The following is a 13059-nucleotide window of genomic DNA, read 5'->3' on the forward strand; positions in this document are numbered from 1 at the left end:
CATGGTGTCAATCACTGGATTGTCTTGTCTAGACTCGATTATTTTACAGACCGCCGTCATTTAGCTGGAATATTGCCGAGTGCGGCGTTAAACAACAAATAAACAAACAAAAACCAGACTACCTCATCAAAGTTCTTCAAAGACTTACCCACATGTAGGTGTGTGAACTGGACATTGTGCATTTCATACCAGAATATTATTCACTGTTTTCAATGATAAAGCAAAATACAGACATTACGTTTGAGAATGGATTTAATAGAAACGGGTCTGACACGCATCTACACAGGTACATTTGAAAAATGTCGAGTCTATGTACATCACACAGAGCCTCAGTAACAAAGGACGCCTAACAACGTGCCAGCATAAATACACTGCATTCACATCCATGGCATGAAACTCCAAACATTATTTCATTTTCCCCCTTCAAAATTAAATTAAATAACCGAAAAACACCACCCAACAATGCCGTCTTACCGGCAGGTTAACATAACAATGTCTAAAATGTAACGTCTTTTGATAAACCAAAATGGCAGTTACACATATTCCACAATCAAATGACGTGTTTTTGTAATACATTTGCTAAAATCTGATTAAAATTAGTTTAAACAATGTGAAATAAATTTTTACTTAAGATATAACTATTTATTTAAAGAAAATGCATACGCCAAGTCTTGTTTCGTTTCTAAACTTTGGACTCTCTGTTAGATTCTATCTTACAGAAAAGTATTGTACAAGTAAGCACAAAATCAAACACAATGCAAATGAAAGCACTAAAATTCTTACCACACATGGCCCATTCAATTCAATATACCATTCGCACAGGGATCTTTAGTACTCGCAGGAATGGCAGCAATAGGTATGATTCGCGCCTTAGTGTATTAAACACCTTTGCTATCACATTTTCTAAGGCGCCAACGTATTGCTGCCATCCCCGCACAAGATTGAAACATGTTCTTTATGCATATCAGGTAAGATCATATTCAACTATACTTAAAGGCAAAGTACAAATAAACCTCAGATCATAAATAAGAACAGACGATTCTACATAAACACTAACATCGTTCATCGTCCATTCCGATTCCGTTTGAGGGAAAGTCTTGCTTTTACGTCAATCCAGTATTCGTTTCCCACTGAGAACCGACACCCCGTCACGCCGAATCTCCCCTCCCCAAAACACATACAAAGAGCACGAGGACCACCATCACGAGGGATGAAGATGCTACACTGCCACTATTTTCTTTCAACAAGCACTGTTTTGGGGACAAACACTCTGTATTTTGGCAATGAGGGGCACGGACCTGTTTCAGAAGGTGACGAATCAACGAATGCTTTCATTGTCAACACAGGGCGATTATCGTCAACCTTCCTCCCATCCGTTCCGTGATAAACACGCTTGTGTTTGCTGAAGTTTGTGTTCGGACACTTTCAGGTTCCTCCTCTCTGTGTCGTCGGTCTGTATCGTATGTTCTCACAGCCTAGGGTTCTATGGTCACAAAACAGTAACAGTAAGCTGCAGCCACCATATGCGTCGCTTCACACACATCTATCAGCTCACATAAAATAATAAATCACATATATGTAGTCGTGCATGAGCATGGCTTTCCTAGGTAAACCTCCCAGGCTTTGCAAGGTCACACACCAAACACAGGAGTCTAAACACTGCGAGAGAAGCGAACATTAGGTTGCACTGGAGAATATATCTACATGAGCCCGTTTGGTCTAGACATAAAACAGCGTATTTCAAGCATTCGTCTGTCATTTCTCCATTCAATACTTTGCTCTGACAACCGTTCTTCATCCTGAGAACAGCCACAGCGATCTTGTTTAACACCCCGTGCAGTTGTATCCGTCGCTGTTCAACAACGTCTGGAAGTCGTCACGTCGTCAGCAACGTCTTCATCCACTTTATTAAAGAAGAACACAGCGTCTTATCTGCACAGCAGATGCATGCCAACGTTACGATGAGTCTAAAAGGTTCCAGGTCTGGACTAAGTGTTGGCTAGAAACGTGTCTTGCGACTAGCAGGAGGTGGCGTTGGATTGGGACCCTTGCACGTGTGGACGTCGACCATCTTGTGACACTCTTTACATCGGACGAAACAACACCAGTGAAATTTGCACTCACACTTTTCTATTTTTCTAACCGTCTTGGTGTCGTATCCCCTCCCACAACACATGATGTCACAGCCATCGGTGCCCATTGAGGACCTATTGCACACGCGACCAGCCGTCCCAAGAGATCCTGCCAAAACATGAAGAAACGTTGTACAAATATAAAACGACACACATAGTGAGTGAACATTATTGGCGGCTACCTTTGGAATTCAGTAGCGACAGTTACCTCCGCCGTCATATAGCTGGAATATTGCTGAGTGCGGCGTTAACAAACAAACAATAGTTAACCACTAGGAACACCAAGAAATTACTTTTGATTAATACTCATTTCAGCAATGTGCCGAACAGAACCCGTACGCCTGCGTATATACTGCTGGGCAATAGGAATGACCCTCGTGGACACGTCATTGACAAACGATGGTCTAACTAATATCTCATTCGTGACCAACTCGTGTTATTCCGGGACAAGCCGAATACCGACTCGTGCCCCTCTCGTAGCCATTTTTGCGACCGGGTTCCGTCTTAGCGCAAACGGGCATACCTAAAACAATTGTTAACTCGTTCCGTAATGGTTCACGTATATATTTCCCCATATATAATATATATATTTCAGATGCAATTTAAAGCACATCGGGACGTGCGGAATTATACAGTATGATTGAACACATTTAACTGTATCTTCGGTATATCTTTAGATGCAAGACATATGTAAAATCAAAAAATATTCCTGAGGGATTCTTTGACGAAGAACTTGAAATCATACGCGCATTCTGATTGGTTTGTCGTATATTCGCACATAACATTCATCGATAGAGGGGACGAGTCTTCTTGTAGGTTACGGAAAGGGGCGAGTGGTGACGAATGACTAATATCTGTCTCCTCAGGCATGCTCGATTGTCCGGTGTATCATATTACTGTATTACATGTTATTGTATTGTATAATGTTATGATTTACACCTTGGATCTATCTGTCCCCATAGCTTCGGGACGTTACCACATGTCCCCTATAAATAAGTTAGAATAGAACTGTTCTCGCTCGTGAGAGTAATTTGATTGGCTATGGCCTTTCGAATCGGGTTCAAAACGAGGCTATGGTGGCGAATGGGTCAAGGGTATGCATCATGGAATTGTGATATGATGCACTTGATAATCAAGAATTCCCGGCCATCAACTCATGAACACCTCACCAAAGTATAATACAAGAACCATGATATATATATATATATATATATATATATATATATATATATATATATATATATATATATGGGACATATATCGTGGGTGAAATTCGCATTGACACATTGTGTTCTAACACCCCAATCTTGCCTAGTCACTCTGTGATCTTCATTCCAGTGTATCAAGCCTAACTATATCTAATATGAAGGTTTATGCCAGATTGGCCAGGCGCACCGACGATGTCGTTTTGGTCCTGATAGCATTGTTGTGTACCCAGGGATAAGAAGACCTTATTGTAACCCGTCGATGTATCACTTCGATTTGCGGAAATGGACGTGCCGAAATTCGATGTGTACATGAAAATATATAGCAGGTATAGATGAAGATTTATCGAAAGGTTCCCTTGGAACAAAATGCGGAGAAAAAACAATCAGCACCAAAAGCCCTAAAAAAGGTCGAATATGCATCCTCTTTTGAATATCAATGTTTAAATCAAGGGTCGGATGAACTGAAACCTCTCCGGTAGCTGATTTGGAAAACTGATACAGAATATTGTTGGCCATTCATTAATGTTAATCGTTGCATAGAATACTCTTCCCTTCATTATATACTTTGGAAAGGTCAAAGAACTACTCAAAGCTTAATACCATGTATGAAAGTTAATTTGTTGGAATTCAGCGAATGTTAGCACAAAAAAACACCAAAGCCGCCATAAATGAAAAAAAAGGGAGTTAGGTTGGGTGGTTAAAAGTTCAAGTTTTCAATCTATCCTGTTGTGTATGACAGTAAATGTTGCCATTAATCAACGCCGCTCCTCGTCTGCACCTACACATGCCAGCACCAACCACAGCTGCCTACAAATCAACGTCTCTATCTAAAAATGTGTGAGGAAATATCGACGGGTACATTTGTGCTTTGTTTTTTATACGACTGCGTGTAGACAAACAGGTCCTGGATCAGTCGGATGTAGCGCCGCCGAAATAGCTCCCAGAAATCACTACTGAGTCTAGTTGCATGTTCATCTGTCTCAATGTAAACAAATTCCCCGATTCCAACCAACACTTCGTCTGTCTGGGAACCTCTGCCAAGCGTGCTGGGGAACCTACTTTGTGCATGATTAAAGACTTTTACCTTTGTATTTGCGCAAGTTGGTGGGCAGGCGATGTGTTTCCTTGTAATGGCAAGCACTTGTGCCAATGGTTTATATCAAGAGTTCCCATCCCCGTGCTAGCCTGCCCTGGAAGTTACCCCATAGACTACGTCGACAGGAACATGTCTATCACTGGACGATTTTAATTGGAATATATCGGTAGTATTTTCCTACGAATCAATTAGCATTTCAATGACCTTTGCAAATGAAGGCTTTATCTGGCCAAATGACTCCGTTTTATGTAGTTTCAAATTACTACCACATTTCGTGCCTGTTTATTTATTTACCAATCGCTTTAATCTTCCGCCACTCTTATGTCGTTTTAGTTGGCTACGTATTTCATAGGATTACTGATAAGGGCTATAAGAAAGGGTCTATTTAATGTTAATTGATTTCTGGTGTGTTTTTACCGTACTGTGTGATTGAATCAATGACGAAAGTATATGTTTGACTAAAATAACAGCATTACTTCATGGTTACTTGAGGGCACGGGTGGCCCAGTTGTGTAAGTTCGTTACACAGAGTTGCGACCCTTGGTCGTGCCAGGATCTTAGGATCGTGGGTTCGTATATCAATTTGCATGGTTCTAGGATTATCAGCACCATACCCGTGCTCGTGGCTTTCACCAAAGTGCTAAACGCGTAATACCCGCATAACAACGGACTTTCTGTGAACTGGAACAATGTTCAAACTCACTCTTGAATCAATTTAACAGGACTGCTAACATGCCCGAGCCTAGACCCCCTTTAAGACACGACCGTATGACGACGATCCCACTGTAAGCACCAGATTGAGATTATCACCACCTCCTGTGTGCTGCTACCCCCGGGCTATTGCCGTGGTGAGAAGAGTGGTGGGGGCTGGGGTGTTGGTTCATGTCATGGGAATCGAGTTCCGGCGCTCGGAGCCTAAGAGGAAGTCAACAAGGGATTTCAGTCCTTTTGCTGCCCCCTGGCGGGGGTTATGTGCTGGTGACAATTGTGTTTCAAGCTGTTTTCCTTACAACTATCCACACTATTGCGTCTTTATGTGAGTAGATTACCGCGATCATTCAAATTGAATTGAGCGTATATACAGTGTTAATCCTTACCTACTGAAGAGAAAATATTATGGTAGCGATATGAATGATCTCCCGTACAACACTTAGCTTATGGATAGCGAATCTACATGAGTTTAGATGGTCTTAGCTCCGCCCTAGGCAATGTATATTGAGCGTGAAATTTCAACCAAGGTCTGGACTCCGAACAATTGGTGGAAGCCCGGGTGGGATGGGGAAATGAGGGGGGCCACGGCGTTATTTGGGGGTCACAATCTGTACTTGCAATGACGGGGGCGAACCACAGGAGGGGATTAAACGCGGATGTCGTGTTTTCACACCAAATCATTCGGAAAATGGCGAAAGTTTTACCGGAGTCTGCCTGTGAATTGAACAGCCCTAGGCAAAGACGGAACACAATGAAATCCTTGGCTGAAAACATTTCAATTACCCGGCCAGGTAGAGTCGTGTATGGATGACTGAACACCCCAGTCCTCCAGCTACGCTGTTGTAAAGTCGATGGCAAGATCGGTTTCCTACTCGTGTTGTTCGGCCCCTATCTCAATCTGAAGACACTCAGCAAACAATTGAAGGATATCGTGTTAACAAAGATGACACTTGAAATAATCGCAGCTGGCTCTTTAGAGGGGACGAAACACTCGATTCGCGTGGGTCGTAAATTTAGATACCTTGGGGCTGCGGCTAATTGCGATAGTCAAGCAGGCATTCTTAACTTCGTTACGGAGAATTACTTAGGTGATGTTACTCGACACGTCATGGCTGGTTTCACGTTTATTTGGCCTGTTACTTTAGAGGAATTTAGAATTCATTGATTCATTGATTCAACAACAAGTAATTTTCTTGAGCACACATTATTACCACCCTGTCATGACTGAATCTTGGTAACGATAGCTGTTTAACTATTAATTAGTTGTAAGGAAAGTTCCACGGTGAGGAGGAAACACAGCATTCACTTGTTCACTTAAGGCTCAGAAAGTTGCAATATTGGCTGAAAGAAATATATAAGATGCCATATAGATTGTACCGTGACAGTAACGTGTGGAGTGAGTAGGGTTTTACGCCGCTTTTAGCAATATTCCAGCAATATCACGGCGGGGGACATCGGAAATGGGCTTCCACATTGTACCCATGTCGGGAATCAAACCCGGGTCTTCGGTGTGACGAGCGAACGCTTAAACCACTAGGCTGCACGACCGCCCATATAACGTGTGGAAATTCATTGAACCTCCAAATCACTGTACCAGAAACTTTCATGTTCGGATAAACCAGAGTCGGATATTGGGACAAAGAGCCTAGTGAAAAGGTTAATATATCACGTGGTTTTAGTTAGGGACATTATTGTCCTCTCTGTTGTATTGCATGCTTGTCGTAAACGGCGACTACGATTTCGTAAGAGGTGATTAACGGGATCGGGTGGTCAGGCTCGCTGACTTGGTTGATGCATGTCATCGTATCCCAACTGCGTGGATCGATGCTCATGATGTCAATCACTGGATTGTCTGGTCCAGTCTCGATTATTTACAGGACGCCGTCATACAGCTTGAATATTGCTGAGTTTTGCGTTAAACAACAAACAAACAATGAGTGAGTGAGTGAGAGAGTATGGTTTTACGCCGCTTTTAGCAATATTCAAGCAATATCACGGCGGGGGACACCAGAAATGGGCTTCACACATTGTACCCATGTCGGCAATCAACCCGGGTCTTCGACGAGACGAGCGAACGCTTTAACCACCAGGCTACCCGCCCGCCCCAAAAACAACAAACAAACAAACAAACAGCATGACACAGAGACACAACTCTTGACAAGCACTGGGCCACCCTTACCCAGACCAATCAGGAACTGACAACTAAAATGATTTATGAAGAACCGCTAATAAAATAGGCTTTAAACACTCTCCTCAATCAATATGGCCTACATGGTGTTTTGCACGAGCTCCATGTTACATCCAAGTCAAGAATCATGACTGAATATATACATTATAAAAATGAATGGCGAATGCCTCGTGCTGTGGCCCACTGCAAAGTTGCCATCTTGATCGACTCTGGCACGGAATACATCAGTGATGGCCGGTGATGGACACATTCTGTCTGAACCTACGGCAATGTGCAGTGCCTAAACCCTACTTAGTTCACATCTCGACAGGCAGGGGGCGCTGAATCTCACGTGAGACGCTGAGGTGTTGGCATGGAGCAGACACCTCACTTTTCACGCAGTTAGCAAGAATGTTTACTGAATGGGAAACCTCCCCTGTATAACATGTCTCAAATAAAATATAATCTGACATTTTCTTCAAAACTCAATCTGTTCCCATTTGCGATATGAAATCTTAAACATGTTTGGTGCACCGAGGCACACGTCTTTTCGGACATACCTCTGTAGATGGTAACTCTAGATTCGTTGTGTCATGGAATTTACCAGGAAGAATTCTGTTTAAGCACATTAGATTACAAATTCTTTTATCATCGCATTGTATAGCGGAAGATCGATGTTTCCATCCCCGGCCACGTCATACCAAACCACGTTAAAAGATCGTTCTTGTTACCTGCTTGGCGGGCGACATTAAAGGGACAAAACACGGACTGGTCAATATACTGTATCTGAGTGGGGTATCCTTGTTAAAACTGTGGCATGCTATGTCAGTGGGCTGGCACTATAAAACACACATTAGTCCAGACTAGTACAAGCATCTACACACGTAAACCTAATTTCACCTCACATTATAATTTCATGAATATGTTCATAAAGTTCTTGGGAGAAGGGAGATTTCATTTTCCATTCAAACAATATCGGCAACAACACATTACGTCGAACTGGACAGGAGTACGATTTCACGAGTTGTCGCTACTGATGAAAAGTGACATTGAAACCTAATTACATTCCAAGGTTGACAGTTTTTAGAGGTATCGACTTTCTCAAGTTTCAGTGTCTTCGTGGGGCTTCCGGGTGGAGGACTCCCACCCATACTTGTCAGAGAAACATTTAAAGCGAATATCCGTGGCCAGTGACTGCAGGGTGCTGGTTGAGGTCGGTTAAAAAGACGTGTTTTTCATGATTGGACAAAGGTTTTTTTAACTTCCTTTAGAGGTTGCAAATCACATAAAGGATTTGACTCTTATGTGCAACTTGACCTCTTTGGGTCAGGCTTCTCTGGGGTCCAAGGTCATGGTGACCCCGAGTAGGTTCCAATCCGAACCTGACACAATATTCACGTCAACGCCAAAGAATAATCAGTCTCGATTATCTTCCGAAATAGATTCCATTTGGTTTAAAGGGCACAATAATGGTGAAAATTTTGTGAGTGAATCGCTGAAAATCAGTGATGACACCAGGTTTCACGAAAAGAGTCCTGCTCTACCGGTGAAACCTGCCACAATTTGCAAAAAGCATGGCGTGTTCAAAACGTCGGAATCCGGCGCAAATCCGGCGCAAAACCGAACAAATGGTTTCTTTAAAGTGTTTAAAATAAAATAAACTATTTTGGACAGATTGTTGTAGGGTCGGTCGGTTCATTGGAAGCAAGAACTTATTTTAATAGTTTTTTATATAAGATGAGTAATTTGTCTTGATCATGTGTTTCAGCGCAAAGTTATCAACCCTTGGGTTGCAGATACAGATCACAGTGTATAACATGATCTGTTACTGATAAAGGAGTAAAAACCATCCGCTACAGCCTGCACTGCACTTAAAACATATTTGAAAACTTACCACAGCCAAAGGACGTTTCCAATAAAATAGGGTCATCTGATCAGACGATGTACATTTATACACAGATGAACCTCAGACAGTACAATTCGTAGCACGTGCATCTCACGCAAGATCTGATATAAGGCTCTCTGACAGTAACAAAACTGTTTTGTAGGTTTATAGTCTATAAAAGTTAACTTGAAACTTATGCACCATCAAACTTATGCGTCCTCTTTAGGACGCACCCCTTGTGCACGTATGTACAAAGGTCGGATCCGGTACAAACACGAAATTCGAGTTTAAACATCGTTTTTTAACAGTGCTTAAAAATAAAAATATATTAAGGACAGGTCAAAAGATTATTTTTTAACAATCTTTATCGAAATGTAAAGGTTCTGCCTCAGGAAGAAATTTCCCGGCTTCGGCATACATTATTTTCAGCGGAAGTTCATTTCATGCTTGCAACGTGCTGTCACTCGTCGTCTATGCACTACGATGTAAATGTACTCGACAACAACTGACAGATTCCATCTCAAGTCTGTTCCATGTCGACGTCTGACCATGCACACACCACTGCAGCTATATCTCGACACGGGGATCACACACCTAAACAATCTGCCTCCATCGGCGGCTCATCTTGACAGGTTGAATGCTACAGATTGACTTGTTATAGTCTTCACCGCTTGGTGCCGTCTCAGGGTATGGATCGCTTATACGATAGCCTGCCTTCATTCACACGTGATTAGTTTTTATATACGGCAATACCTACAGCAGTTGCATATAAATAGATCACATGACTGCATATTACATGTAACTAGTAAGACTAACTACGTTTATAATGAACACTCTTATAACGAACTGACGGATATAACGAACTGCCATTTGCTGTATATTTTGTATATGTGCTTATATATAATTACTAATTTTGTACTTGTATCATTTAAAGTGTATTTACAGGAAATTAAATTCTGCGCGAGGGCGAGTGAGTGAGTTTGGCTTAACTCCAGTGATAACTGTATTTCGGAATGTGGGAGGTAACCCCGAGGTAATGCAGTTCTTAGATGTTACCTATTTTGTGAAACCCACGTGCACGGCTGAAGAATCCCTGACCGTCGAACTATGGCGAGTAAGCCGAAGTTCGAGACAAGGGGAGCGACGCTATATACAGTGCCGAAAAGAATATTGCCATAACCTTACCTTGTCTTAAGCGAAGGGATGCGAATTAACGAGATTTTACTGTATTCAGAATGAATCGATATTTCAATATTGAAAGATAATACAACTGTTATTAGTCACCTATTTTTCAATTTACAAGAGACAGCCTCTGTGGTCAAGTGGATAAAGCGCCTGAGGGCGGTATGTCGGTGGTTCGATACCCACCCCGCGTCATACCAAAATACCTCAAAAGATGGTAGTTGTTGATTAGTACTGGATCGGTATTACGGGGATAAAACAAGGACTGTATACTGTGTCTGAGGTAAACAGCGGCATGGTAACGCAGTAGGTTAGCACTACAAAACCGAACTTGTACAAGCAGCCAAACACACATGGTTGCACGTCGCTAATAGATTTTCTATATAAGTGCAAACATCTTGAACGCGACGTTAAACCTCACTTCACCTCACCAATTGACAAGTTCACGTATATGTGTAAGTATTGGGCTATCTATTTTCGTGATTCATTACTTAAACTGAAGATGGATACTCGCGCTAGCCGGGCATTTTAAATGGAGAAATTCTGTACAGTTTGCGAGGAAGACAAATCAAATTACATACATCCCGCAGGTGCATCTCAACGTAATATTCTAGTGAGAAACATAGAGTGTCCATTTTCAAACAAGATAGCTTTCCTGACATATACATTATGTTTTATTAATCGCAAATCGAGTCAATATATAACATCAACGCCATAAAATAATCAGAAATTACTAAGTTTGTTCATGTATAAATTTCTAAATAGTGAAACTTAAATTCATACTTTCCTTTTTTTAATTACAATAAATATGAAAATGTATATCGTCAACGCCAGAGAATAATCAATTAAGACCATCTGCAGTTACTACGTTTATAACGAACATGTTTCTTATAACGAACTCGGTTATAACGAATTGGCTTCTTGATCCCGGCCATTTGCTCATAACGAACTACGGTTAAAGCGTACTAAAATTAGTTCCTTATAACCGTAATTTACTGTAATTTACTTTCTCGATTTTAATTGCATTAAATATGGAAGTTGTATTTTTATTCAATGAAACAAATATTCGTCGAGGTGGAGGTTTATTTATGCTCAGAGACAAACCAAATAGTTAAAGCACACATGCTGATTAAACGGTCTGTTCCTTTACAAGAGTGCAATGGCTATTTCACAGACTGTGACACTAAAGCATTACTGTCACTTAAACAATACCGTTAGCACTAACCCCTTATGTTTGACAGGATCATATATATTCTTGGTTTTTTTCTTATTTAAGACAAAATATTATCTTAATTTAAACTTTTTTCAGTTCCTAAATTTCGATATTATTTATTTTCCGTTGACAAAAACGTACCGGAAAATTGTCTTAAATTTGGGTGTAAAAGCGTTTCTGTGACATATAAAGGGTTAAAGACGCCCAGCCACGTGTATTCTAAGCGCAATAACCCCGGCCCAGTATGAGAATAATCTCTTATAGAATCCGACATATTTGACAGTTCCGAAAACACAGTTTATAAAGGACATTTCCACGGTTCAGACGACAAGCGTCCCGGCAATATAAGCTGTTCCGCGCTCTAGGCGATCCCTTCTACACACAACAAAACCTATTATTCGGAAAATTAGATTTTGTTAATCATAACATACATGTTTACACGGTGAACGCGGCTCTCGTACATAGTAGACTTAGAGGTGACAAAGGGCAGATCGTCGTCAATGGAAGTCGGTCCCCAAAACAGGGGAGGTAATTCTGCAGCGTTCGACCCGTATAGTCATGAATTAAACATTAAATTTTAAACTGCAAACTGTAGAATTTAATTAGTGTCACTTTTTCCAGGCAGCCAATGTATGGTTTGGAAAATGTCATTCAAAACCGCAAAAGCATGTGTGAAAAATACCCTTCTTTGTGATATGGCGACGGGGACTATCGGATCTAGGTCCAGTAGTGTTGACAAGGGCAGTGTACGTTATGGGTTAATCAGTGTGTACAAACAATGTATGTGCTCATCTTTCACCTAGGCAAAATAGCCAATGTCTTTACCCTGAAAATAGAAGCTCACGTGACGAAGAAGACGCCGCTCCATCCTCTTTTTTAACAGGCTCAGCAGGAAAGAGGATAAAACACGATGAGGTATATTTCAATAAGTATTTTCATACATACGAGACATAACCAGACACATCCATTCAGATTTTGAATAGACAATGAGCCAGTAACATCGTGTCAAGTTTTCGAGACAAAGACATACGGGTACACTGAGGTGAATAGTTTGTAGTATACATACGTATGCAGTTTCACTGAATGTAATATGATTAATTTTAGAGGAATTTTTTTTTGAAAGAATGCAGGCCGGGTTTCTAATACATGCTAAACAATGAATGGTAAACAATGAATAAAAAGTTTCCATTTACGAACCATGTTATGAATTTTGAATAACCCTCATACAATATCTTTATCGAGACGGATAGCCACGTGGGAATATTGAGTTTCGCACTTTGGGTGATTTTGAAGATGAGGATGAGTTTGAACCTCTTTGTCCATTGTAAGTGGAGAAAAATATTCGAAATGAATACTTTTTTCCTGACCTTAATTCTAACCTGCCGGGCTTAAGAAAGATATTGTTATTCGATGGAGATGTATCTGATATGGGCATCAAAGATGTGTTTTGAACCTGAAGTTTGCA

The 13059-nt window shown here is 41.1% G+C and overlaps 1 protein-coding gene across 3 annotated transcripts in view; it reads right to left on the minus strand.

Moving 5' to 3' along the window:
• Positions 1 to 234: 234 nt before the first annotated feature.
• LOC124136038 (protein Wnt-2b-like) overlaps positions 235 to 13059 on the minus strand; it is a 74118-nt gene continuing 61293 nt past the window's right edge. For all 3 annotated transcript variants that reach the window (XM_046501793.2, XM_046501792.2, XM_046501791.2), the window contains exon 5: positions 235 to 2241. In XM_046501793.2, coding sequence (XP_046357749.1) covers positions 2000 to 2241 — 242 coding nt within the window. In that variant the 3' untranslated portion in view covers positions 235 to 1999. The remainder of the gene's footprint in view (positions 2242 to 13059) is intronic.

This window comes from Haliotis rufescens, unplaced genomic scaffold, assembly GCF_023055435.1.
Source record: "Haliotis rufescens isolate VD_foot unplaced genomic scaffold, xgHalRufe1.0.p SCAF_44, whole genome shotgun sequence".
In the NCBI taxonomy this organism is placed as follows: domain Eukaryota; kingdom Metazoa; phylum Mollusca; class Gastropoda; order Lepetellida; family Haliotidae; genus Haliotis; species Haliotis rufescens.